General features: G+C 42.6%; 1 protein-coding gene across 2 annotated transcripts; it reads right to left on the bottom strand.

Annotated features, from left to right (window-relative positions):
• Positions 1 to 848: 848 nt before the first annotated feature.
• On the bottom strand, positions 849 to 27654 carry fam189a2 (family with sequence similarity 189 member A2). 2 transcript variants are annotated; one of them, XM_069139339.1, is made up of 11 exons: positions 27061 to 27654; positions 24394 to 24450; positions 15433 to 15543; positions 13523 to 13642; positions 11666 to 11773; positions 8175 to 8305; positions 7883 to 8036; positions 7455 to 7503; positions 5437 to 5586; positions 2602 to 2942; positions 849 to 1816 (listed from the first exon to the last, which is right to left on the bottom strand). In XM_069139339.1, exons 1-11 carry the CDS (start codon positions 27337 to 27339, stop codon positions 1505 to 1507), a joined length of 1812 nt encoding a protein of 603 aa, XP_068995440.1. In that variant the 5' UTR covers positions 27340 to 27654; the 3' UTR covers positions 849 to 1504. The 2 variants fall into 2 exon arrangements, with proteins under 2 accessions (XP_068995440.1, XP_068995441.1); XM_069139340.1 differs by lacking the exon at positions 15433 to 15543.
• Between the last annotated feature and the right edge of the window lie 35 nt (positions 27655 to 27689).

The raw sequence follows: 27689 nt of genomic DNA on the forward strand, positions 1-27689 counted from the left end.
TTAGATCTGTCAGGATGATGTGGTTCTATAAGATCTATCAGGATGATGTGGTTCTATAAGATCTATCAGGATGATGTGGTTCTATAAGACATGTCAGGATGATGTGGTTCAATAAGATCTCTGTCAGGATGATGTGGTTCTAAAAGACCTGTCAGGATGATGTGGTTCTATAAGATCTGTCTGGATGATGTGGTTCTATAAGATCTGTCAGGATGATGTGGTTCTATAAGACATGTCAGGATGATGTGGTTCAATAAGATCTCTGTCAGGATGATGTGGTTCTAAAAGACCTGTCAGGATGATGTGGTTCTATAAGATCTGTCAGGATGATGTGGTTCTATAAGATCTGTCAGGATGATGTGGTTCTATAAGACATGTCAGGATGATGTGGTTCAATAAGATCTCTGTCAGGATGATGTGGTTCTAAAAGACCTGTCAGGATGATGTGGTTCTATAAGATCTGTCAGGATAATGTCAGGATGACAGGAAGCTGATGAAGAGAAGCTAAAACAGGAGAAATATGATCTCTAAATCCTGTCAGTACTCTTGATGCAGCATTTTGGATCAACTTCAGGTTTTTGTTGAGTAATTTGGACGACCGTTCTGTCCGAAGAGGCATGAAAAACACACTATAGTATGACTTTGTTTTCATATTTTAGACCACATACTAAAATATGACATTTTTAGGATATTTTGGACGACATGCTATAACTTTAGATATAGTCTCCATAAATCATCAGTGGGACATTTAATGTCACTCTAGTTTAAAGTTAAGGAAATCATTAAAATGTCAAGAATCATATCTTACCAATGATAAATGAAGATGTAAACATCAGAATCATGACCCGTTCTTTTTTTCTGTTGTATTATTTGTGGAACAACCACAGTACACGTCACATTACAGTCTCGTTAAACATTCATGAGAAGAACCTCCACAAACTGTCAAAGAGTCCATAACACCGACTTCCTGTTATCATCACCTACATCCTGTTGTGGTCACCTGCCTTTATTTAGGAAATAAAAATAACATTTCCACAAATATAAGAATTACTAACAAACATGAACTTCTCTTACAAATCCAGTCTTATTATCTTTATAATTCAGTTTCCTTCAGAGAAACTTGTTTAAGAATAACAGACCAATAAAATAAGAATTATTGTCTTATCAGTAATTATCTGAAATATGTCTGAGCCAATAACACCAACATACAAGTGGAACACATGTAGTCAATTAAAATGTTAAACTGTAAGTAAATGTTCAGAAAGCATAAAAAACTTTGGATACAGGTAACCAAGTCAGACTTAAAAAAAACTGCATTCACACTCACACAGACAGACAGACAGACAGACAGACACACACACACACACACACACACACACACACACACACTCAGACACACACACACACACACACACACACACACACACACACACCTCTGTAGGTTTGCAGTCCATTGGTTAGAATAGTTTAGCGACAGATAAGCAGCATGTTATTCTGCTCCCTCTCAAAGCGCCGTCTCTCTAAACACTCCGATCAGACTGTGAGCACGTTCTGGGTGATCTAGTCGGGACCCCGTCCTCGACCCCGTCCTTGACCCCGTCCTCGACCCCGTCCTCAGTCCCTCTTTTCTGCTGTTTCCTCGATGTTCCAGAGACTCCAGTGCTGCGCAGGTGAACGAGCTGAGGTCCCCACAGCTCTGCAGGTGCAGCAGAACCGGTCTTCTCTTAGAGAGCTTCGGGAACGTCTGCGAGGAATCGGCTGCTGGCTGCCGAGGAGGTTTAGGTTGACTGGACCCAACCTCCGAGTCAGTGAACACCTGAAAACAAACAGGAAACTGTTGATCATGACTCAGATGTTGCATACAGCCAACACAACAATTATAAATTTGTAATTATCCTGAAAGTTTTCACACCTGAAATTCCAGATTAAGGCCTGAACCAAGGTTTCAATACCAATTGTAATGAACTCTATTACCATAACATCACACAATACAGCACAAATCTTCAGTTTTCATGTAACCCAGTCTATTTTGTTGTATTGACAATTTACAGTCTCACTCCTCAAAGAACCCCACAGAGGACCGTCTCACTCCTCAAAGGACCGTCTCACTCTTCAGAGGACCGTCTCACTCCTCAAAGGACCGTCTCACTCCTCAGAGGACTGTCTCACTCCTCAGAGGACCGTCTCACTCGATGTACCGAGCTTTTCAGAGGCGTGATGTAATTTTTCTGAGAGAATTGATTGGCCAGTAGGCGGGGCTTTCTTACGCTTTGATCCAATAGCACGAACATAAGCTGCTCCGGGGGAGGTTAGCTCTGCAGCATCAGTTACCATGGTGATCTGACCAGGTTAAAAGAGAGCCAGCTTCATGACACTAACAACCTTTAGTTTCAACATACCTCACTGATCTCACTTCGTATAGACCCCTCATTTTTTGATATTAGATGAAACGGTTCAGACCGCGTCATGGAAGTATTGAAGGTGTCCAGGATAGAGATGTCATGTCAGACACAGCTTCACATTTGACTTCTATAATAATATTACTATAACCGTGTCAGGTGTTCTACTGTATTCCTCAATGATGACAGCATGAACTCCTACCTGTTCTATGAAACTAGCGCAGCGTACAGCCTCCTCCATGTGCTCCTGATCCGACTGCAGGACATGTCGTATGCTGTCCACCAGCTCCTGGACCTCCGGCGCCAGGCCCCGGGCGGCCGGCTGCTCCAGGATTTTCCTCACCAGGTGCTGCGTGTGTCGATAGCTCTGGTAGTCCACCAAGGAGGTGGGCCGTGGCCGGCGGGGCGTCCGGCTGTCGTTCCTGCCCCATCGCAGGGTGACCTGGCTCTGAGCGTGGGCAGCCAGCGTGGGCTGCGAGGTTTGGGTGGAGGAGTCGGTGGTCTGTGGAGACGGGGCGGGGGGGGCTTCACTGCTGCTCCACACTAAGAGAGACAGAAGAGGGGAAACGGTTCAGGTGTCAACAGTGAAACATGAACGCAGAGAATGAATGAATGAAAAAGAGCTTTTGCCAAAGAAAACAACATTTAGACATCATGTCATGTTCCCCGTTAGAAGCGCCTGCTGCTCTGCTACCTCTTCCACACTTAGAAAACTCAACTCAACCCTGCAGACAGTCATGGAGATGATGATGTCGTCAACACTCTTCTCAGTTGTGGACAAACGTCTCCGACCGTCTCACAGGTGAACCAGAGGACACTCATGTCACAGAGGATCATCCAGTTGGACGGTTTTCCTCTTTCTATTCAGGTTTCTGTGGTTTTGTGTACTTTTTACAGCAGCTGGTCTAAATAAATGTCCCTGAGGGGACGTCTCTATTGTATGAGGACATGTTCCACACATGCACAGATCAGCGTCTTCAGGAGGACATTCACAAACTCAATTTCACTCCATGAACTGTTGCATATGTGATTACATTGTTTTAAGGATGACTTGTGGAGCTGTGGTGGAGGCAGGTCTGACCTGAAGGTTCTGGCCTCGCTCAGTCGGCCGTCCACGGTGGGCTGAGGTTATGTGACAGCTGAGGTTACGTGACAGCTGAGGTTACGTGACGGCTGAGGTTACGTGACGGCTGAGGTTACGTGACGGCTGAGGTTACGTGATGTCTGAGGTTACGTGACATGACAGCTGAGGTTACGTGACGTGACGGCTGAGGTTACGTGACGGCTGAGGTTACGTGACGTCTGAGGTTACGTGATGTCTGAGGTTACGTGACATGACGGCTGAGGTTACGTGACGTGACGTCTGAGGTTACGTGACGTCTGAGGTTACGTGATGTCTGAGGTTACGTGACATGACGGCTGAGGTTACGTGACGTGACGGCTGAGGTTACGTGACGGCTGAGGTTACGTGACGTCTGAGGTTACGTGATGTCTGAGGTTACGTGACATGACGGCTGAGGTTACGTGACGTGACGTCTGAGGTTACGTGACGTCTGAGGTTACATGATGTCTGAGGTTACGTGACGGCTGAGGTTACGTGATGTCTGAGGTTACGTGACGGCTGAGGTTACGTGACGTGATGTCTGAGGTTACGTGACGGCTGAGGTTACGTGACGTGACGGCTGAGGTTACGTGACGGCTGAGGTTACGTGACGTGACGGCTGAGGTTACGTGACGTGACGGCTGAGGTTACGTGACGTCTGAGGTTACGTGACGGCTGAGGTTACGTGATGTCTGAGGTTACGTGACGGCTGAGGTTACGTGATGTCTGAGGTTACGTGACGGCTGAGGTTACGTGATGGCTGAGGTTACGTGATGTCTGAGGTTACGTGACGGCTGAGGTTACGTGATGGCTGAGGTTACGTGACGGCTGAGGTCATGTGACGGCTGAGGTTACGTGACGTCTGAGGTTACGTGACGGCTGAGGTTACGTGATGTCTGAGGTTACGTGATGGCTGAGGTTACGTGATGGCTGAGGTTACGTGACGGCTGAGGTCATGTGACGGCTGAGGTTACGTGACGTGACGGCTGAGGTTACGTGACGTGACGGCTGAGGTTACGTGATGGCTGAGGTTACGTGACGGCTGAGGTCATGTGACGGCTGAGGTTACGTGACGTGACGGCTGAGGTTACGTGACGTGACGGCTGAGGTTATGTGACGGCTGAGGTTACGTGACGTGACGGCTGAGGTTATGTGATGTCTGAGGTTACGTGACGGCTGAGGTTACGTGACGGCTGAGGTTACGTGACGGCTGAGGTTACGTGACGGCTGAGGTTACGTGATGTCTGAGGTTACGTGACGTCTGAGGTTACGTGACGTCTGAGGTTACGTGACGGCTGAGGTTACGTGATGGCTGAGGTTACGTGATGGCTGAGGTTACGTGACGTCTGAGGTTACGTGATGGCTGAGGTTACGTGATGGCTGAGGTTACGTGATGGCTGAGGTTACGTGATGGCTGAGGTTACGTGATGGCTGAGGTTACGTGACGGCTGAGGTCATGTGACGGCTGAGGTCATGTGACGGCTGAGTTTACGTGACGTGACGGCTGAGGTTACGTGACGTGACGGCTGAGGTTGCGTGACGGCTGAGGTTACGTGACGGCTGAGGTTGCGTGATGACTGAGGTTACGTGATGGCTGAGGTTACGTGATGGCTGAGGTTACGTGACGGCTGAGGTCATGTGACGGCTGAGGTTACGTGACGTGACGGCTGAGGTTATGTGACGTGACGGCTGAGGTTATGTGACGGCTGAGGTTACGTGACGTGACGGCTGAGGTTATGTGACGGCTGAGGTTACGTGATGTCTGAGGTTACGTGACGGCTGAGGAAGCTCGACAGCTCCGGCTCTTTCCTCGCTAGCGAGGTGACGTTCCACATCCCTAGAGCTAGTCTATGTTGGCGACCGGCCCGGTCTACACTCTGTTGTGTCATCGTGGACCACCGATCTCGGCAAAGCTCCTCTTTCACAGCAGCGTACCTTTAGCAGTGAGGTCCATCAACACTGGGTCGCTGTTGGACCGACGGATCCCGGCCTTCCTCCAGGGAGTCGGTGCCGGAGCGGGACGGAGCGGAGGTTCATCCTGTGGAGCGATGCTTGGCGATGCTGATGCCACAAGGGAGCTGGTGTCTGAGACCAGAGACAGACAGATGGAAACATGAAAAACTACACACACAGACGACCTACTGATGGTCCAATTATTAATATTTCATCCTGAGAAACGCAGCACGGATTCCCAGAGTTGTCCATCATTCAGACGTAGACACTGAGGAACTGACCATCTATAGAAAACATGTTTACTGTTGGACTGGATGGAAAGTAAAAACAGAAGGACACCATGTCCACCTGAAGGAATGAATGCGAAGGAAGAAAGTTCAGAGGCTGCTCCTGCTGCACGCGAGCAGAGCGCAGCACTGTGATGTGCTCGGAGCACAGAGGAGCTGAAACCTCCATCAGTAAGTTTCATAAATGAATCAATATCAGCAGCTGAGTTTTGTGGGCTTTGGTCCGAAAGTGTCATTGAATTTTTGTGCACCTGAAATTTGAGCAGAGAGCGAACATCAAAGATTGTGACACATTTTTGGGGAACACAAAGAAACAGCAAGGAGATAAATCTGGTGGGTAGAAGGGCGGAGCTACGATTGTGTCGTTGAGGGTGATAGACTAATGTGCTGAGCGGTGTGTTGCCATGGCAACACAGTTCAGGTGTTCCACAGTGAGTGTTCCCCTCAGGAGGTCCCAGTAGAACTCGGTGTTGACAGTTTGACTCTGAAAACCCAGCTGGTGTCTCCTGACCTGACGCCTTCATCGGTCTTGGACAGTGAAGCTCCGCCCCTCTTGAACGTGATGTCATCATCCGGCTCATCGCTTCATCGCCGTCGACTTTCTGAACATTTCAAGGGTCTCTGATGACCGTTTAGAGTTTGATATAAAATCGGATGTTTCTTTGCTCCAGTTTCATGTTCCAGTGAAACATCCACACCGCTGCTCAGAGAAACGTGTAACTTAGTCCTGAATTTGGTCAAGCGAAGATATTTGGAGAACTTACTAACGAAGGTTACAGCTTCTCAGTGCTGCTCAGCGCAGCAGGAGCAGTCTCTGAACTCTGATCCGCCCTCGTACCATATCTCAGCAGCTAAACTAACAGCAGCAGAATGAACCCCTGAGAGAAGCATGAACTCATCATCTGGTACTCATCCCTGCCTTCCTTCTTTAAACTGTTACCCACGGTTCTCATGGGGTCCGACACAAAATCAATACGTTATAATCAAATAGTAAAATATATAACTGTGGAATAGAAAATGACTAATGAAGATGACGAATTCAGATTAAGACCCAGAGATGTTTGATCTGTCGCTGTGATCAGGATGAAGAGACCGCCGTCGACTGACCAAGAGGTCATGATGAAAACTCTGTTGTGAAATATAAACAGCATTTGGAAATAAAAAAAAACATTTTAAAAGCAACAATACTAGGATGAAATAAATAAAACCTGCAGTACAAATGTGGTGGATGACTGACACAAAAATAAAAAATGATTTCTTCATTTTGTGTTTGTGATATCTGCAGGGAAAAGGAAACAGAAATTATTATTCAATTTCTTTGGGAAGAAATTAATTGAATATTAATATCCCTGAACGCTGGCTGCTACAGGTCAGGTAGGACTTCATCAGGCTGCAACACAATATGTGTTTAAAATTACACTAAAGGCACACACACACACACACACACACACACACACACACACACACACACACACACACACACACACACACACACACACACACACACACACGCTAAACAAATCAACAGCAGAGCAGCACTTCCTCTCAGACTACATAGTCAGAAACATTCACTGTTCATCTCTCTGATTTCTATGTTCCCACATCAAGTCAGTCAAATGTTGGGAGGAACATTGAGATCCCCCCTGTCCACCTGTCCACCTGTCCACCTGTCCACTTGCCCCCCTGTCCTCCTGCTGTGACACATCAACTCACCTGGAACAGAAGCTGCTGCTGCAGCTGGACTCCAACTCAACTCTGTGTCCTGAAGTGAAAGCAGAGGAACAGTAAAGTTAGAATATCTGAGCAGCTGGAATTCTTCATGTTTCCACATTCAGCTGCATGTTTTCATCACAGGAGGGTTGAATGTAAAAACACATGAAGGTAGAGTTACAGGAGAAAAGCTGAAATCTCTCTGATCTCTCTTCACCTGTGTGGACTCAAAGATGACTAAAGACAGAAAACCTTCTGGTCTGCTCCTTTAAACACACGTTGGTGATTTCAGCTCTGACAAGAAATTAGTCCAAAAAAACTCTTTAAAGAAAAAAAGATATCAACTATTTTATGCTGTTGGACAATCTTCTGTTTTTAAATCCTTAACTACTTAGATTGAGACGTGCAGTATGAGTCAGGTAGCAGCATACCTGTGTGACCTGTGTGACCTCTATGACCTGTGAGGAGGAGCTTCCTGCCACAGCTTCATAAGGAGGTGGAGGGTCCAACGGGCAGAACACCTCCACACCTTTGATCCGAGCGCCGTAGATATGAGGCAGAGGGATCACACTGTTCCCTAGCATCCTGAAACACACACCACACACACAGGGGTCATGGTTCACCTGTGTGTGTGTGTGTGTGTGTGTGTGTGTGTGTGTGTGTGTGTGTGTGTGTGTGTGTGTGTGTGTGTGTGTGTGTGTGTGTGTGTGTGCGCTCAGTTACCTGCGGGCCAGACGTGGTGTGTATGAGTAGAAAGTGGAGAAGTAGGAGGGAGGAGGTGCCGGGGCCACAAACTCATCAGGCTCGGGGACCTGAGGCTCCTCCCTGATGACCACCGCGGCTCTAGGCTCGTCCTATCAGAGAGGAGGACAGGGTGACATCCCTTCACATGTGGAGTGACTGTGGTCACATGATGAACGGAAAAAGTCACAATTGAGTTGTTTTTTTAATACTCATTGAGGCAACCAATCAGAAGACAGCAATCTGCTGCCACCTCCCAGAGCATCATCAGGTGTCTCAAAGAGCATCCAACATTATCTAACACACTGACATTATTCTTTTCAGATTAAAAGCAGTCATTTCAAATTAAAAGCCCTCTACAGTCAGGTCCTGTACTAGGTTTTGACTGGACTTTTTTATGGTTAGTTGGACATCTGCTGTTAAAATGAAGTCATAACTGCCATTAGTTATTTATTAGAGGACAGATGAAATCATTTTATATGACTATGAAATTTAAAATGATCAATCGTGGATTATAATGTTTAATTTGGATCAAGTCATTTAAAAGCTTGGTTAAGTTGAAGCCTTAATCGTGTTTTCTTTTCCTGTATGAATGTAAATATAAAACAAGAAGTTTTGCTTATCATATCAGGTAATAACTCGTGCACCTAATTTAAATATTTAAGATTTGATCTGCAGTGACTCCCTGAAGGTTCCTGAAAACCCATTTTCCTCTGCATGTATACGACGGTCATTCCCTCGTGCTCAATGCTGAAATGAATGAATGGAGGAACCACGACGAAGAGGAAGATACTGACCATCATCATCTATGAGCAGGTCAGTCCCACCAGATAAACCCCACACACCACAGCAGACCAACAACCATCAACCAGCTGATTCAGACCTGCCTCTTTCAAATGAAAGGAATATGACGGATATTAATGTGGACCTGATCCCGTTTTATTTGGACGCCCACACTTAGAGTAAATAAAAGGGTGATACTGAGGAGTGGAGGTTGTTTTTCAGCTCAGCCCAGCAGACAGCAGGTCGCTGGTCCGTTCTATCTTTGGGATGTCACATCGGTTATCCTGACGCCGCCTTCACCACCAGAGTAAACTCTGTAACCTGAGCAACACTCAGGACTCACACTGCTGCTTCTTCTCAGAGCCGAGAGTCTCGCAGCAGCTTCTGTCTGGTCTGAATGGAAATGATTTGATATTTGATGTGAATCCATCACCGTCGGGGAGGGAGGAGCTCATCAGACCTGCAGTGACTGGATCTGTGTCACTGATGCCAACTGGTTTGGAGTTGAGGATCTCTCCCAGTTCTCAGCACCTCTCCACGTACTGACTGAGCAGCGAGGGTCCCGGAGGGGGCGGGGCCATGACAGGAGAGGTTTTACACTGCTGCCTCTTATGTCCTTTCAACAAGTTTCTCTGGTTGACAATAAGTTCAGATGACTTGTCTTTGTGTCAGGAAGGAGTCTGAGGTCGCTGAGGACGGACCATTTTTTTCTCTGTTCTTCATAGTTTAACAAAGATGGGTTCAAAGGTGTTCAGGTAATGGAAGCTGTCAATCAAAGTTTAACCAGTTAAATCACCATCTCAATAATGAACACAAATTCAAGCAATCTCTTCAATAATTATTTTTTTTTACATTTCCTTTTCGCAAAAAACATCGTCAACAGAATCTGTGCTGAAAGTATTTCAAACAAAACTCACTTTGATGAGAAAACAGGACTTATTTTTTTTATCAATAATTACTGGATGTTAAATGAGTTTTCTCCACACGTCCAGTTGTCAGAGACGTCTCTTTGTTTGTTTCATCCAGCAGGTCTATGTGTTGAATGAACATGAATTAAACAGCATCTAAAGCTCTTATTTTGACAGCTGATGTAGTCCTTGTTTCTATATTCCAGTCACAGACGGTCTGTTCTGGAAACATATGCATCTTTTTGGACCTTTTAGGAGCTTTTAGGAGGTTTTTTTTAGGACCTTTTAGGAGCTTTGATCTCCACGGTTCTCTAAGTTCAATAAATACATAAAAAAGATGAGAACTAAAATATTTCTGATGTGCAGCAGGATTATTATCACAGGACATGAGTACAGATTTATTACTTTATCAGGTGGTGATTAAAAAAAAAAAAAAAAAAAAAAAAAAACACATTTTTACACAAAAAACTCATTTAAAACTCCACAAATTACATCGACATTTTTAAGAAAATTCACTGCAAAATCAAATATTTTTGATCAAAACAATCACATACAAACGTTGTTAGATCTTGGAGGGACGGATTAATTATTTTTTTATTTCACTTTATTAATCCCCGAGGGGAAATGTCTTCACTACAGCAGGGGGGCTCTCAGGGGGGAGCTGCTGCAGCAGGCTGCCACTAGCGCAGCGCCAGGTAACCTGACCTGAGGTGCATGTTTTTGGAGGAAGCCGGAGAACCCGGAGAGAACCCACGCAAGCACAGGAAGAACATGCAAACTCCGCACAGAAAGGCCCAGGACCGGATTCGAACCCGGAACCTTTTTGCTGTGAGGCGACAGTGCTAACCAGTGCACCACCGTGCCGCCCTTAATTAATTAGGTCGTGTCGGTGTGTTTGGGTCTAATGACACCAGTCAGAAGAGAAATGACCAGAAGTCTGTCAGCGTGTGAACACCTGAACGACACCAAGCTCTCATTCTTCTGAATGTTTTGTTTCTGCCTGTAAAACTCTGAGTTGTTGATTTTGTGTACGAGGTTTTAAATACTGCGAGTGGCAGTTAGTATCTGTGTATGTGAAACCATATCATTTGCTTGAGAGCAGGTTTAATAGCGCCTGTGACCTCTGACATACTGTGCTGCACTTATTTAGTTCTCCAAACGGCCACAACTCTGCAAACAACATTTCCAACAGGGGGATTCTAGAAGTAAAATCTAAACTCCTCAAACATGGCAGCAGTCTGTAGAATGAAGTCAGATCAGCACCTCGTTTGTGCGGCAGGATTCAGTTCAGAACTGTTTGACTCATCAACAGCTGATTAAACTACAGTTTTTACTGTGTAAATGTCTCTGTCCAGGTGAAATGTCCTCCTTGGACAGTGTCTGACGCCTCCCGATGATGTCCCACAGACCATCAGTAAATACCAACGTTTGTGACACTGACCACTGATTAGAATTTAAGTAGCTCCTCCTGAAGCTCTCCTGCACTTTGACCTACCGTACCTTTCAAATGCATGTTGATTTATTTTGTATTTTAAGTCTATTTGTGTTTAATTTTATGCATTTGATCTGTTCTTAAGGATTTTATTTCTTTCATATATTTCTAAATGTTCCTTTCCATCTGTTTTTATGTGAAACACTGCATGTCATTTTCTTGCTGTGAAGCACTTTGAGCTGCATTTCTTGTACGAAATAAAGTTTATTATTATTATGTGTTATTTCTGATTGGTATATATACATAAAGTGTCTCCAGCTCCGTGTAGGTTACGGACCGTGTGAACGTACCATGCAGGGCGTCCTGGTGGTGAAGATCTGCAGGTACCTCAGAGCTGCTGCCATCAGACACACGGCGGTGGTCAGAGCGTTCAGAGCACACAGAGCGAACAGAACTTTCTAACGGAGCAAGAAAGACACAATCACAACAGATATGATGTTCATGTTCACAACAGAGGAAGGGCTCGTTTTTTATAGACTGGTGCGCTACAAAAAGATGACTGATGGTTGACGTGATCTGATCTGCTGTTTGGGTTCCTGCTGCTGCAGGAACAAGGACGAAGATTCTTTAACAAGGCAGGTGAGACTGCTTCTCCTGAAGGTTGAATCTCACATGAACCATAGCATCATGTTCTTTTACTCTGCAACACTTGTTTTCTGTTGTTAGCACAAACTAAATCTGCAGTAAATATTATATTAATAGAATTTTTTTTAAATATAAAACGTTCATGAAACGACTGGCATATAAAAATATTTACTGAGGTGAAAGCAGGAACACGAGTGAAGCAGTCTGCATGATGGGAGGAACCCACACTGTGTTCAAAATATCATCATATCACAAAACTTAATATGAATTAGTTTTCTCTTTTTATAATTAGATGAAAGTGTCTTCATCTTGATGAAATCACAAAGATGCCAACAGGCTGCTGCAGGACAGAAACACACATTAAACAGCTCATTTAAAGAGAAGCGTTATACTTAGATATGTCCTGATCATTGTGTTTAACCCTCCTGTTGTCCTCTGGTCAAAATGACCCGCAGCTGTGTTCAACTAAGTTCTATTTTATTTCTATATTTTTATATTTTTTGGGATCATTGGTCATCATTCTTTAAATAAACCCTCACAGCCTCCTTGTCACCAATGATCCCTGAAAATATGAAAATAAAATAGAACTTGGTTGAAAACAGCTGCAGGTCATTTTGACCCGAGGACAACACGAGAGATAAACCATTGAAATAACCTCTAAGAAAACAGAAAGATCTGTGACCTTAAACAGGAGAGTAAACACCTTATAAAAGGATATTCATTGTAGAACTACACCCCATTTCAAAAAAAGCTGAGACGCTGTTTAAAATGTAAATAAAAACAGAATGATTTTAAATCATATAAACTCATATTTAATTATAAATAGACCAAAGACAACATATCAAATGTTGAAACTGAGAAGTTTTATAGTTTTATGATAAATATCTTCTCATTTTGAATCTGATGTCATCAACACGTCTCTATAAGTTGTTCCAGGATCATGTTCACCACTGAGCTGCATCAACTCTTCTTTTAACAACACTCTGGAAACCTTTGGGAACTGAGGAGACCAGTTTCTGGAGTTTTGAAAGTGAAATGTGGTCCCATTCTTGCCTGATAGAGGATTTCAGCTGCTCAACAGTTCAGGGTCTCCTTTGTTGTATTGTTCATGTCCTGATGCTCCAGATGTTTTCAATGATTGACAGGTCTGGACAGCAGGAGGCCAGTTTATCAGCGGACTCTTCTACTAGAGAACCATGCTGTTGGAATACGTGCAGAATGTGGTTGGACGTTGTTCTGCTGAAATAAACAAGACCTTCCCTGAAAGAGACGTTGTCTGGATGGCAGCATATGTTGCTCCAAAACCTGAATATATCATTCAGCATTAATGCTTCCTTCCAGATGTTCAAGCTACCCATGCCATGTGCACTAATGCATCCCTGTACCATCACAGATGCTGGCTTTAGAACTGAGCTGATAACAAGCTGGATGGTCCCTCTCCTCTTTAGATCAGCAGTTGATTTATCAGACCACAGGACAGTTTTACATTTTACACAGTGTCCCAACCTTTTTTGGAGGCGGGGTTGTTCATTAAATGCATATTCCTCCTCAGTCACTGGTACCTTGAGCAGGATCCTCATGGTGCTGCAGGAGTGAGCCGGGTGGAGCTCCAGCAGCTTCTCCTCGGGACATTTGGAGGAGGGAGAGAGCGAGCAGCAGTAACACACATCTCCAGCTTCACTCTGGACACACAAAGAGAGAGACGAACACACACACACACACACACACACACACACACACACACACACACACACACACACACACACACACACACACACACACACACAGAGGGGTCATATTAACAACACGTCCTCATCAGGAGCAGCAACAGAAACATGATATAGATGTTCAAGTTCACAGAGACTCAATCTGAAATGTTCTAATAATCTCATGACGTTAACAACGATGATCCTTCAGTGAACTCAGTCGTTCAAGATTCCTTCACTTTCATGAGTGTGTGAACCTGGATGACAGAATCAGAGGTCAGAGGTCATAACAGCTTCATATCAAAGCAGACAGCTGCTCCTGATTCCTGTTTGATAAGTAAAGTTTATTGTTCAAGCTTTGAGGAAGAAGCTTCTCAGTTTACATTTGAATTTCACATTAATGCTGTTTTATGCTGGAGAAATTTCCCAGCATGCACAGTCCCGCCACACAAACTACTTCCTGCTTTTAAGACTCTGCTTTTATCAAAACAAATGTCTAGATGGAGACTTCTCAGACGGATCAGGAGGTTTGCAGCACATGAACTAAAGTTTAGATTTGGTGTTTTAATGACAGCATGAAGTCTGAAGTCCCAGAGTTCATCACAGTCGTTCAGCTTTGTGTTTTAAATAGAAACTGCATTCACACATGATCAAAAATAACTTCCTATGAAGTAAATTTAAGTTCCATCCAGCCGGTCTTTACTGGAGGATCAGCATCAAAATACAAAGACATAACAGGACCTTCATGTTTTGTTGTGATTGTTCAGGAGTTAACGAGAGCTGCACAGAGCTGAGGAGGGAAATGTTGAGACAAGCAGCCAATCGGTCGGACGGTGGATCATTTCTGCACCGAGCTCATAACCTCCGCTAGAAAAACCTTCTTGTTGCACTGAAGTCCTGCAGAACTTCAACCTTCCTCTCTGTGGATTTAAACACGGCATTTTGATGAGAGAGCTGGTGGGTTCGGCCATGAGACGGACCTCCATCTGAACATCTCTCTCTGTAACCACTGAACTGAGGTCAGATTTCATTCATTCAGATTCGATCAACTTCTTTCAGACCTCAACATTTTGTTCATAAATGAGTTTACAGGTTCATTTATATCCCGTCCAGTTGACCTGCATCAGCAGAATCAGGGCTTCATACACAAACACTGCATCACCCCACCTATTAATACACCTGTCCAACCCTCACCTGAGGGCACCAGACCCACAGTCACTGTGGCTATCAGTCCAATCAGCACAGAGAATCATCTCATTTCACCGAATTAAAAACTGTTGGAGCCGCTTTAACCAATCAGCATCGACCACCATATGAACTGAAACATGTACCATTACTGTGACTACAATTAGAGGAGAAAATTACTGACTTCAATGTAATCGCACAGAATGACCCCCACTGGTCTCTGATTGGTCCGTCCGTCAGAGTGAATGTAAACAGGGTCAAATGCAGAGAAGAAAACTGAAGCTGTGAGAAAAACAAAGTGACATGACCATGAACAAAACCTATAAAATGCGTAATATTTCATGAGGATGATTTTTGTGCAAAGTTTCATGAGTTTTTGAGAATGTTAAAGGCGATTCATATTTCACAACGATAATAATAATTCCTTGCATTACAACAGGACCTTCGCACCACTCGGTGCTCGGGCCCTAATGAGACGTCCAGATGTCACTCGTGATGACCAGAGAGGATGAGAGGGAAAACAGAACATCTGGAAATGAAAAGAGAAACACCAGACGGACACAGAGAGGTGGCAGCCTCACCAGTTGGCAGCTGGTCATACTGGAGACCAACTGGGCTCCCTGGCAGCACAGGATGAATCCAGCCAGGTTAAGGAGCACACACACCACGGACAGCAGGACAAACACATTGACCTGGAGTGGTGGGGTGGAAGGTGGAGGGTGGAGGGTGGAGATGTAGCACACGCCGTATGAAAACACAGAAAAACATGAGATGAAGTTAGAACTGAAATCAATCACAAAACTCTCAAAGTGTCTTTATGCAATCAAATATCAAAGTTATAAATGTGTTGTTAAAAAGGTTTCAGCAACACCAACAGTTCATGTCTTCGATCTCTATGCTGTTCTTTTCTCTCTTTGCTTTCCCCCACCGTTCGAGGCAGATGTTCTCCTCTGTTAAAGAGTTTTTTCTTCCCTAAAAGAGTTTTTCCTTCCTTCTGTTGGAGGTTTCTTCCTGTTAAAAGAGAGTCGTTCTTTCCTTCTGTTGGAGGTTTCTTCTGTTAAAAGAGAGTTTTTCCTTCCTTCTGTCGGAGGTTTCTTCTGTTAAAAGAGAGTTTTTCCTTCCTTCTGTTGGAGGTTTCTTCTGTTAAAAGAGAGTTTTTCCTTCCCTCTGTTGAAGGTTTCTTCCTGTTAAAGAGAGTTTTTCCTTCCTTCTGTTGGAGGTTTCTTCTGTTAAAAGAGAGTTTTTACTTCCTTCTGTTGGAGGTTTCTTCTGTTAAAAGAGTTTTTCCTTCCTTCTCTGTTAAAAGAGAGTTTTTCCTTCTTTCTGTTGGAGGTTTCTTCTGTTAAAAGAGAGTTTTTCCTTCCTTCTGTTGGAGGTTTCTACTGTTAAAAGAGAGTTTTTCCTTCCCTCTGTTGAAGGTTTCTTCCTGTTAAAGAGAGTTTTTCCTTCCTTCTGTTGGAGGTTTCTTCTGTTAAAAGAGAGTTTTTCCTTCCCTATGTTGGAGGTTTCTTCCTGTTAAAGAGAGTTTTTCCTTCTTTCTGTTGGAGGTTTCTTTCTGTTAAAAGAGAGTTTTTCCTTCCTTCTGTTGGAGGTTTCTTCTGTTTAAAAGAGAGTTTTTCCTTAATTCTGTTGGAGGTTTATTCTGTTAAAAGAGAGTTTTTCCTTCCTTCTGTTGGAGGTTTCTTCTGTTAAGAGAGTTTTTCCTTCCTTCTGTTGGAGGTTTCTTCTGTTAAAAGAGAGTTTTTCCTTCCTTCTGTTGGAGGTTTCTTCTGTTTAAAAGAGAGTTTTTCCTTAATTCTGTTGGAGGTTTATTCTGTTAAAAGAGAGTTTTTCCTTCCTTCTGTTGGAGGTTTCTTCTGTTAAGAGAGTTTTTCCTTCCTTCTGTTGGAGGTTTCTTCTGTTTAAAAGAGAGTTTTTCCTTCTTTCTGTTGGAGGTTTCTTTCTGTTAAAAGAGAGTTTTTCCTTCCTTCTGTTGGAGGTTTCTTCTGTTAAAAGAGTTTTTCCTTCCTTCTCTGTTAAAAGAGAGTTTTTCCTTCCTTCTGTTGGAGGTTTCTTCTGTTAAAAGAGAGTTTTTCCTTCCTTCTGTTGGAGGTTTCTTCTGTTAAAAGAGAGTTTTTCCTTCCCTCTGTTGAAGGTTTCTTCCTGTTAAAGAGAGTTTTTCCTTCCTTCTGTTGGAGGTCTCTTCTGTTAAAAGAGAGTTTTTCCTTCCTTCTGTTGGAGGTTTCTTCTGTTAAAAGAGAGTTTTTCCTTCCCTCTGTTGGATGTTTATTCTGTTAAAAGAGAGTTTTTCCTTCCTTCTGTTGGAGGTTTCTTCTGTTAAAAGAGAGTTTTTCATTCCTTCTGTTGGAGGTTTCTTCTGTTAAAAGAGAGTTTTTCCTTCCCTATGTTGGAGGTTTCTTCCTGTTAAAGAGAGTTTTTCCTTCTTTCTGTTGGAGGTTTCTTTCTGTTAAAAGAGAGTTTTTCCTTCCTTCTGTTGGAGGTTTCTTCTGTTAAAAGAGAGTTTTTCTTTCCTTCTGTTGGAGGTTTCTTCTGTTAAAAGAGAGTTTTTCCTTCCCTCTGTTGGAGGTTTCTTCTGTTAAAAGAGAGTTTTTCCTTCCTTCTGTTGGAGGTTTTTTCTGTTAAAAGACAGTTTTTCCTTCCCTCTGTCGGAGGGTTCTTCTGTTAAAAGAGAGTTTTTCCGTCCTTCTGTTGGAGGTTTCTTCTGTTAAAAGAGTTTTTCCTTCCTTCTCTGTTAAAAGAGAGTTTTTCCTTCCTTCAGTTGGAGGTTTCTTCTGTTAAAAGAGAGTTTTTCCTTCCCTCTTTTGAAGGTTTCTTCCTGTTAAAGAGAGTTTTTCCTTCCTTCTGTTGGAGGTTTCTTCTGTTAAAAGAGAGTTTTTCCTTCCTTCTGTTGGAGGTTTCTTCTGTTAAAAGAGAGTTTTTCCTTCTTTCTGTTGGAGGTTTCTTTCTGTTAAAAGAGAGTTTTTCCTTCCTTCTGTTGGAGGTTTCTTCTGTTAAAAGAGAGTTTTTCTTTCCTTCTGTTGGAGGTTTCTTCTGTTAAAAGACAGTTTTTCCTTCCCTCTGTCGGAGGGTTCTTCTGTTAAAAGACAGTTTTTCTTTCCTTCTGTTAGAGGTTTCTTCTTGTTAAAAGAGAGTTTTTCCTTCCTTCTGTTGGAGGTTTCTTCTGTTAAAAGAGAGTTTTTCCTTCCTTCTGTTGGAGGTTTCTTCTGTTAAAAGACAGTTTTTCCTTCCCTCTGTCGGAGGGTTCTTCTGTTAAAAGACAGTTTTTCTTTCCTTCTGTTAGAGGTTTCTTCTGTTAAAAGAGAGTTTTTCCTTCCTTCTGTTGGAGGTTTCTTCTGTTAAAAGACAGTTTTTCCTTCCCTCTGTCGGAGGGTTCTTCTGTTAAAAGACAGTTTTTCTTTCCTTCTGTTAGAGGTTTCTTCTGTTAAAAGAGAGTTTTTCCTTCCTTCTGTTGGAGGTTTCTTCTGTTAAAAGAGAGTTTTTCCTTCCCTATGTTGGAAGTTTCTTCCTGTTAAAGAGAGTTTTTCCTTCTTTCTGTTGGAGGTTTATTCTGTTAAAAGAGAGTTTTTCCTTCCTTCTGTTGGAGGTTTATTCTGTTAAAAGAGAGTTTTTCCTTCCTTCTGTTGGAGGTTTCTTCTGTTAAAAGAGAGTTTTTCCTTCCTTCTGTTGGAGATTTCTTCTATTAAAAGAGAGTTTTTCCTTCCCTCTGTTGAAGGTTTCTTCCTGTTAAAGAGAGTTTTTCCTTCCCTCTTTTGAAGGTTTCTTCCTGTTAAAGAGAGTTTTTCCTTCCTTCTGTTGGAGGTTTCTTCTGTTAAAAGACAGTTTTTCCTTCCTTCTGTTGGAGGTTTCTTCTGTTAAAAGAGAGTTTTTCCTTCTTTCTGTTGGAGGTTTCTTTCTGTTAAAAGAGAGTTTTTCCTTCCTTCTGTTGGAGGTTTCTTCTGTTAAAAGAGAGTTTTTCTTTCCTTCTGTTGGAGGTTTCTTCTGTTAAAAGACAGTTTTTCCTTCCCTCTGTCGGAGGGTTCTTCTGTTAAAAGACAGTTTTTCTTTCCTTCTGTTAGAGGTTTCTTCTTGTTAAAAGAGAGTTTTTCCTTCCTTCTGTTGGAGGTTTCTTCTGTTAAAAGAGAGTTTTTCCTTCCTTCTGTTGGAAAAGAGAGTTTTTCCTTCCCTCTGTTGGAGGTTTCTTCTGTTAAAAGAGAGTTTTTCCTTCCTTCTGTTGGAGGTTTCTTCTGTTAAAAGAGAGTTTTTCCTTCCTTCTGTTGGAGGATTCTTCTGTTAAAAGAGAGTTTTTCCTTCCCTATGTTGGAGGTTTCTTCTGTTAAAATAGAGTTTTTCCTTCCTTCTGTTGGAGGTTTATTCTGTTAAAAGAGAGTTTTTCCTTCCCTATGTTGGAGGTTTCTTCCTGTTAAAGAGAGTTTTTCCTTCTTTCTGTTGGAGGTTTCTTTCTGTTAAAAGAGAGTTTTTCCTTTCTTCTGTTGGAGGTTTCTTCTGTTAAAAGAGAGTTTTTCTTTCCTTCTGTTGGAGGTTTCTTCTGTTAAAAAGAGAGTTTTTCCTTCCCTCTGTTGGAGGTTTCTTCTATTAAAAGAGAGTTTTTCCTTCCTTCTGTTGGAGGTTTCTTCTGTTAAAAGACAGTTTTTCCTTCCCTCTGTCGGAGGGTTCTTCTGTTAAAAGACAGTTTTTCCTTCCCTCTGTTGGAGGTTTCTTCTGTTAAAAGACAGTTTTTCTTTCCTTCTGTTGGAGGTTTATTCTGTTAAAAGAGAGTTTTTCCTTCCCTCTGTTGGATGTTTATTCTGTTGAAAGAGAGTTTTTCCTTCCTTCTGTTGGAGGTTTCTTCTGTTAAAAGAGAGTTTTTCCTTCCTTCTGTTGGAGGTTTCTTCTGTTAAAAGAGAGTTTTTCCTTCCTTCTGTTGGAGGATTCTTCTGTTAAAAGACAGTTTTTCCTTCCCTCTGTCGGAGGGTTCTTCTGTTAAAAGAGAGTTTTTCCGTCCTTCTGTTGGAGGTTTCTTCTGTTAAAAGAGTTTTTCCTTCCTTCTCTGTTAAAAGAGAGTTTTTCCTTCCTTCTGTTGGAGGTTTCTTCTGTTAAAAGAGAGTTTTTCCTTCCCTCTTTTGAAGGTTTCTTCCTGTTAAAGAGAGTTTTTCCTTCCTTCTGTTGGAGGTTTCTTCTGTTAAAAGAGAGTTTTTCCTTCCTTCTGTTGGAGGTTTCTTCTGTTAAAAGAGAGTTTTTCCTTCTTTCTGTTGGAGGTTTCTTTCTGTTAAAAGAGAGTTTTTCCTTCCTTCTGTTGGAGGTTTTCTTCTGTTAAAAGAGAGTTTTTCTTTCCTTCTGTTGGAGGTTTCTTCTGTTAAAAGACAGTTTTTCCTTCCCTCTGTCGGAGGGTTCTTCTGTTAAAAGACAGTTTTTCTTTCCTTCTGTTAGAGGTTTCTTCTTGTTAAAAGAGAGTTTTTCCTTCCTTCTGTTGGAGGTTTCTTCTGTTAAAAGAGAGTTTTTCCTTCCTTCTGTTGGAGGTTTCTTCTGTTAAAAGAGTTTTTCCTTCCTTCTCTGTTAAAAGAGAGTTTTTCCTTCCTTCTGTTGGAGGTTTCTTCTGTTAAAAGAGAGTTTTTCCTTCCCTCTTTTGAAGGTTTCTTCCTGTTAAAGAGAGTTTTTCCTTCCTTCTGTTGGAGGTTTCTTCTGTTAAAAGAGAGTTTTTCCTTCCTTCTGTTGGAGGTTTATTCTGTTAAAAGAGAGTTTTCCTTCCCTATGTTGGAGGTTTCTTCCTGTTAAAGAGAGTTTTTCCTTCTTTCTGTTGGAGGTTTCTTTCTGTTAAAAGAGAGTTTTTCCTTCCTTCTGTTGGAGGTTTCTTCTGTTAAAAGAGAGTTTTTCTTTCCTTCTGTTGGAGGTTTCTTCTGTTAAAAGAGAGTTTTTCCTTCCCTCTGTTGGAGGTTTCTTCTATTAAAAGAGAGTTTTTCCTTCCTTCTGTTGGAGGTTTCTTCTGTTAAAAGACAGTTTTTCCTTCCCTCTGTCGGAGGGTTCTTCTGTTAAAAGACAGTTTTTCCTTCCCTCTGTTGGAGGTTTCTTCTGTTAAAAGACAGTTTTTTCTTTCCTTCTGTTGGAGGTTTATTCTGTTAAAAGAGAGTTTTTCCTTCCCTCTGTTGGATGTTTCTTCTGTTAAAAGAGAGTTTTTCCTTCCTTCTGTTGGAGGTTTCTTCTGTTAAAAGAGAGTTTTTCCTTCCTTCTGTTGGAGGTTTCTTCTGTTAAAAGAGAGTTTTTCCTTCCTTCTGTTGGAGGATGCTTCTGTTAAAAGAGAGTTTTTCCTTCCCTATGTTGGAGGTTTCTTCTGTTAAAATAGAGTTTTTTCCTTCCTTCTGTTGGAGGTTTATTCTGTTAAAAGAGAGTTTTCCTTCCCTATGTTGGAGGTTTCTTCCTGTTAAAGAGAGTTTTTCCTTCTTTCTGTTGGAGGTTTCTTTCTGTTAAAAGAGAGTTTTTCCTTTCTTCTGTTGGAGGTTTCTTCTGTTAAAAGAGAGTTTTTCTTTCCTTCTGTTGGAGGTTTCTTCTGTTAAAAGAGAGTTTTTCCTTCCTTCTGTTGGAGGTTTCTTCTGTTAAAAGACAGTTTTTCCTTCCCTCTGTCGGAGGGTTCTTCTGTTAAAAGACAGTTTTTCCTTCCCTCTGTTGGAGGTTTCTTCTGTTAAAAGACAGTTTTTCTTTCCTTCTGTTGGAGGTTTATTCTGTTAAAAGAGAGTTTTTCCTTCCCTCTGTTGGATGTTTATTCTGTTGAAAGAGAGTTTTTCCTTCCTTCTGTTGGAGGTTTCTTCTGTTAAAAGAGAGTTTTTCCTTCCTTCTGTTGGAGGTTTCTTCTGTTAAAAGAGAGTTTTTTCCTTCCTTCTGTTGGAGGATTCTTCTGTTAAAAGAGAGTTTTTCCTTCCCTATGTTGGAGGTTTTCTTCCTGTTAAAGAGAGTTTTTCCTTCTTTCTGTTGGAGGCTTCTTTCTGTTAAAAGAGAGTTTTTCCTTCCTTCTGTTGGAGGTTTCTTCTGTTAAAAGAGAGTTTTTCTTTCCTTCTGTTGGAGGTTTCTTCTGTTAAAAGAGAGTTTTTCCTTCCCTCTTTTGGAGGTTTCTTCTGTTAAAAGAGAGTTTTTCCTTCCTTCTGTTGGAGGTTTCTTCTGTTAAAAGAGAGTTTTTCCTTCCTTCTGTTGGAGGTTTCTTCTGTTAAAAGAGAGTTTTTCCTTCCTTCTGCTGGAGGTTTCTTCTGTTAAAAGAGAGTTTTTCCTTCCCTGTGTTGGAGGTTTATTCTGTTAAAAGAGAGTTTTTCCTTCCTTCTGTTGGAGGTTTCTTCTGTTAAAAGAGAGTTTTTCCTTCCTTCTGTTGGAGGTTTCTTCTGTTAAAAGAGAGTTTTTCCTTTCTTCTGTTGGAGGTTTCTTCTGTTAAAAGAGAGTTTTTCCTTCCTTCTGTTGGAGGATTCTTCTGTTAAAAGAGAGTTTTTCCTTCCCTATGTTGGAGGTTTCTTCCTGTTAAAGAGAGTTTTTCCTTCTTTCTGTTGGAGGCTTCTTTCTGTTAAAAGAGTTTTTCCTTCCTTCTGTTGGAGGTTTCTTCTGTTAAAAGAGAGTTTTTCTTTCCTTCTGTTGGAGGTTTCTTCTGTTAAAAGAGAGTTTTTCCTTCCCTCTGTTGGAGGTTTCTTCTGTTAAAAGAGAGTTTTTCCTTCCTTCTGTTGGAGGTTTCTTCTGTTAAAAGAGAGTTTTTCCTTCCTTCTGTTGGAGGTTTCTTCTGTTAAAAGAGAGTTTTTCCTTCCTTCTGTTGGAGGATTCTTCTGTTAAAAGAGAGTTTTTCCTTCCCTATGTTGGAGGTTTCTTCTGTTAAAATAGAGTTTTTCCTTCCTTCTGTTGGAGGTTTATTCTGTTAAAAGAGAGTTTTCCTTCCCTATGTTGGAGGTTTCTTCCTGTTAAAGAGAGTTTTTCCTTCTTTCTGTTGGAGGTTTCTTTCTGTTAAAAGAGAGTTTTTCCTTTCTTCTGTTGGAGGTTTCTTCTGTTAAAAGAGAGTTTTTCTTTCCTTCTGTTGGAGGTTTCTTCTGTTAAAAGAGAGTTTTTCCTTCCCTCTGTTGGAGGTTTCTTCTATTAAAAGAGAGTTTTTCCTTCCTTCTGTTGGAGGTTTCTTCTGTTAAAAGACAGTTTTTCCTTCCCTCTGTCGGAGGGTTCTTCTGTTAAAAGACAGTTTTTCCTTCCCTCTGTTGGAGGTTTCTTCTGTTAAAAGACAGTTTTTCTTTCCTTCTGTTGGAGGTTTATTCTGTTAAAAGAGAGTTTTTCCTTCCCTCTGTTGGATGTTTATTCTGTTGAAAGAGAGTTTTTCCTTCCTTCTGTTGGAGGTTTCTTCTGTTAAAAGAGAGTTTTTCCTTCCTTCTGTTGGAGGTTTCTTCTGTTAAAAGAGAGTTTTTCCTTCCTTCTGTTGGAGGATTCTTCTGTTAAAAGAGAGTTTTTCCTTCCTTCTGTTGGAGGTTTCTTCTGTTAAAAGAGAGTTTTTCCTTCCTTCTGTTGGAGGTTTCTTCTGTTAAAAGAGAGTTTTTCCTTTCTTCTGTTGGAGGTTTCTTCTGTTAAAAGAGAGTTTTTCCTTCCTTCTGTTGGAGGTTTCTTCTGTTAAAAGAGAGTTTTTCCTTCCCTATGTTGGAGGTTTCTTCCTGTTAAAGAGAGTTTTTCCTTCTTTCTGTTGGAGGTTTCTTTCTGTTAAAAGAGAGTTTTTCCTTCCTTCTGTTGGAGGTTTCTTCTGTTAAAAGAGAGTTTTTCTTTCCTTCTGTTGGAGGTTTCTTCTGTTAAAAGAGAGTTTTTCCTTCCCTCTGTTGGAGGTTTCTTCTGTTAAAAGAGAGTTTTTCCTTCCTTCTGTTGGAGGTTTTTTCTGTTAAAAGACAGTTTTTCCTTCCCTCTGTCGGAGGGTTCTTCTGTTAAAAGAGAGTTTTTCCGTCCTTCTGTTGGAGGTTTCTTCTGTTAAAAGAGAGTTTTTCCTTCCTTCTGTTGGAGGTTTCTTCTGTTAAAAGAGAGTTTTTCCTTCTTTCTGTTGTAGGTTTCTTCCTTTTAAAATAGAGTTTTTCCTTCCTTCTGTTGGAGGTTTCTTCCTGTTAAAGAGAGTTTTTCCTTCTTTCTGTTGGAGGTTTCTTCCTGTTAAAGAGAGTTTTTCCTTCTTTCTGTTGGAGGTTTCTTCTGTTAAAAGAGAGTTTTTCCTTCCTTCTGTTGGAGGTTTCTTCCTTTTAAAATAGAGTTTTTTCCTCCGTATTTTGGAGGTTTTTCTCTCTTAAAAGAGTAGTTTTTTCCTCCTAGCTTAGGTGGGGAATGTTGGGTTTGTCTTTATAATGCTGTAAAGTTCTGTTTTAAGGACTTTACTATGTTAAACACCACGAAATAACCTGTGTTGTGATTTGTGTGATGTCATTATGACTCCACGTCTGAAGGTATTTCAGACTTTTCAGTCTTTGTCAGCAGGTGATTAACTGATAAGTTGTTCCACTCTATCTGATGGAGACCAGGAACCAACCAGACCTCTGATTCTCTTAAGAACATTTAAATCACTGTGATCACAGAAAAAGTATTTCTCTTACCAGCAGCAGCATGGGTTTTCTCCATGTGGTGAGTCCTACGATGCCCGACAGGATGACCTGAAACACAGTGAGAAGAATCCTGTTCATGTGGTGAGACAATGTTTAAAAAAAGAACAACATACCAGTAGAAAGAGATAAATATGTAACAGAATGTGTGATAAACTTTGGTGAAACATCTGATTTAAGAACAGAACATCAGCACAAATTTTCATTACTCTGAGTGAGGGAGATAACGGACCACCTGCCTGCAGAGGAAGAGTTTGATCCCCCTGAGACCGTTCACCCTGCAGAGACACAAGCTCAGTCCAGGCTGAGCTTCAGTCGATGCTTCGGTATCCACTAGTGTCCATTATGTGCTTTAGGTAATAATCACAGACTGTATACTCATATACACTCTGTTCAGTGTTCGTCGTTTCAGGTCTGTAAAATGGTTCTGATGCAGAAGTGTCTTCAGCTGCAATACCAGCGAGTGCCACTAGAGGTCGGCTCCAAAAAGCCTCCGGCTCCATAGACTCCCATTCAACTTCTCTCATCAAATCCAAAGTGAATAAAATGTGTCCATCAGTTATCTCGGTGTTGTTAGCTAAAGTCACTCCTTCTTATTAGTTTTCTGGAGGTCCATCTGAAAATAATCCCTCATTCATTAGAAAAGAAGATTCAAGAAGACCTGTTTTGGGGGGGGCGTGTCTGTTTGATTGACAGGCCTGTGGTGCAGTCAGGTTACAGCTATCGGTGGGCGGGACGTAGTATCGTCAGGTTTCCAATCAGATCGGTCAGATCCACCGCTGGCTCCTCCCCCAGCTCGTCCAAATATGGTCACTTCCTGCTCCAAACCGCTCCGAACTAGTAAAGATGGTGATGGACAGAATCTGAACTGGAGGATTCATAACGTTCACAAACCAACGATGACATCACTGATGGATGATGACATCACTGATGGATACTGATTGGTCATAACACATTTATAATGTCTTCCAGCAGCTGCATGAATGTTCAGGGTTCTCCGACCACTTCTTCCAGACGGGCTGCAGCTCTCTGACTGGTTCACTACAAAACACACACCGTCTTTAGCTTTTTGCTCGATGGCAGTGAGCTGCCTTCAGCTCTGGAAGGAGGTTTTTCATGGACCACATGTCATGTTGTCTGTTCCTGCTCGTGGAGCATCAATGTGATCTCTAGGTATGCAGGTAACTAACATGACTGATGACTAAACTCTGATGGTGTGTCGATCTGTTCAGCTTCATACAGATCAGCAGCTGGTAAGACTGCATATTGAGATGATGGTTTCCATGAAGTCATGCAGCACAGAGGGATAAAACTCCGCCTCTTTTTATCTCCAAAAATGTTTATAGCTCTCTTGATCCACTAATGTTTGACCCGTTAAAGTTTCTGCAATGTGATTATAAGTGATAAAAACCAAACACTGCTGGGAAATAAAAGCAGATTTGTAATAAACTGTCGTTCTCCTTTGAGTCCACAGCTCTGCAGTCATCTACGGACCAATCAGGATCCTTCACTCTGGATTCCAGCATCCATTTCATCCATCAGGGGTTCAGTCCTTCTCATTCATACTGAGCATCATTCTCTCAGCCTTGTTCAACATCCTTGATGCAAAAGCAATTATTTTTTCATCTGGCAGAACACAGAGATGAGTTCTGACCTCTGACCTCTGACCTCGTCAGCACGTCTTTCTCCCTGTACTGGTCCAGGACCAGGTTTATCTCAGTTTGTCAGAGATCGCAGCAGTATGATATGAAACGTCCACGTTCAACAGGAACGTATAGGCAGGTTGAACATCTGAGGGACTTTTACACCCTGAATCCTCAGCACTGTCTTCATCATCATCATCCTCGGTGTGAAGCAGTCCAACCTGTCTGTGTCAGACCTCCAGTGTTCCACACTTCAACCTGGGACTGACTCTTATAACTTCTATAACTGCAGCACGTTGCTGCTGAAGCCCAAAATATGTCTCCGTGGTTACCCAGCCTTCAGAGTGGAGTCATACATGACCAAAATACACAACCCATCAGACCACGTGTGATCTGCTGCTGCACACACAATGAAAGTACAGTGGTTTTAAACTGTGTTGAGGATAACCAGAGAGTATGGATGAGATTATTTTAATTCTTCATTAATCTGCTGATTCGTTTCAAGATGAATCAATAAATTGCCCAGTTTTTGTTAAATGTTACAAGGTGGAAAATGTTTTATTTTGTCCTGACCAACAATCCACAACCGGAAGTAAAAAAAATAGAAAATATTTTCATTTAAAAAGCTGCAATCTGAGAATTTTAGCTGATTAAAAAAAAAAAAGATTTTTTTTTTATTTTTTTTTATTTTTTAAAATGACTCAAATTTATTGATCTAGCATCAAAATAGTTGGTGATTACTTATCTGTTGATCAACTAATAATCGTGTCGTGTTTGCAGTTCTGTCCCTGAGTTCAGTAAACTTTCCCAGCGCTGACAGTTTCATGTCTTGACAGATATCTGCCTCCATACTGTGTGTGTGTGTGTGTGTGTGTGTGTGTGTGTGTGTGTGTGTGTGTGTGTGTGTGTGTGTGTGTGTGTGTGTGTGTGTGTGTGTGTCTGCAGGCCTGCTCATGGAGGGCAGATCAGATCCGCTTCTGGAGGAAGCATGCTTTGCACCCCTACCCCGAGGACTTACCGAGGAGCCGGCCCAGAAGGGGCAGGAGTTCCGGATCGGAGGGGAGCTGCTGAGGGACAGAGCTCCGAAGGACAGCGCCACCATGGAGCCGCCGAGCAGCAGCTGCAGCAGACCCAGGGAGAGCAGCGGCCGCCCGGGCAGCAGCAGCCGAGAGCCGCCGCCGGTCATCCGCGAAGACGCGGACAAGCCGCGGGGTCGGTTTCGGTAGAACGGCTCTGCGAGCTGCGAAGCTCCGGTAATCGGACAGCAGGAGCCCGGCAGCACCACCGGGAGAGACATGAGAGACGGGAAGGGGAACAAAACACCGAGCTGGAGGTCGAGTTCGCCCCGAGCAGTGTTCACCGACTCACGGCTGGTTCGGTGGAGCCACTCGGCCCTGCTGCCATCTCGGTGTCCGGCTTTAAATAACAGCGTGGGGAAACCGCGGAGCTCCGGTGGCCTTTCTCTTTTTTAGGAAGAGCTGTTTGGAGCGGGGGTGGGGTACCGTAAACGCGGGCGGGGGTGGGGGGGGTCATGCGGTCAAAACACACCGGATCATGGAGACCGGAGGACGGATTCATTCTGACACGGAATAAACCCAGCTGGTGTGTTTCAGTTCCCTCCGACAGAAGGAGGCTGCAGGAGAAACT

Source organism: Embiotoca jacksoni, unplaced genomic scaffold, assembly GCF_022577435.1.
Source record: "Embiotoca jacksoni isolate LCO1_2020_lvr unplaced genomic scaffold, fEmbJac1.0.p SCAF_81, whole genome shotgun sequence".
In the NCBI taxonomy this organism is placed as follows: domain Eukaryota; kingdom Metazoa; phylum Chordata; class Actinopteri; family Embiotocidae; genus Embiotoca; species Embiotoca jacksoni.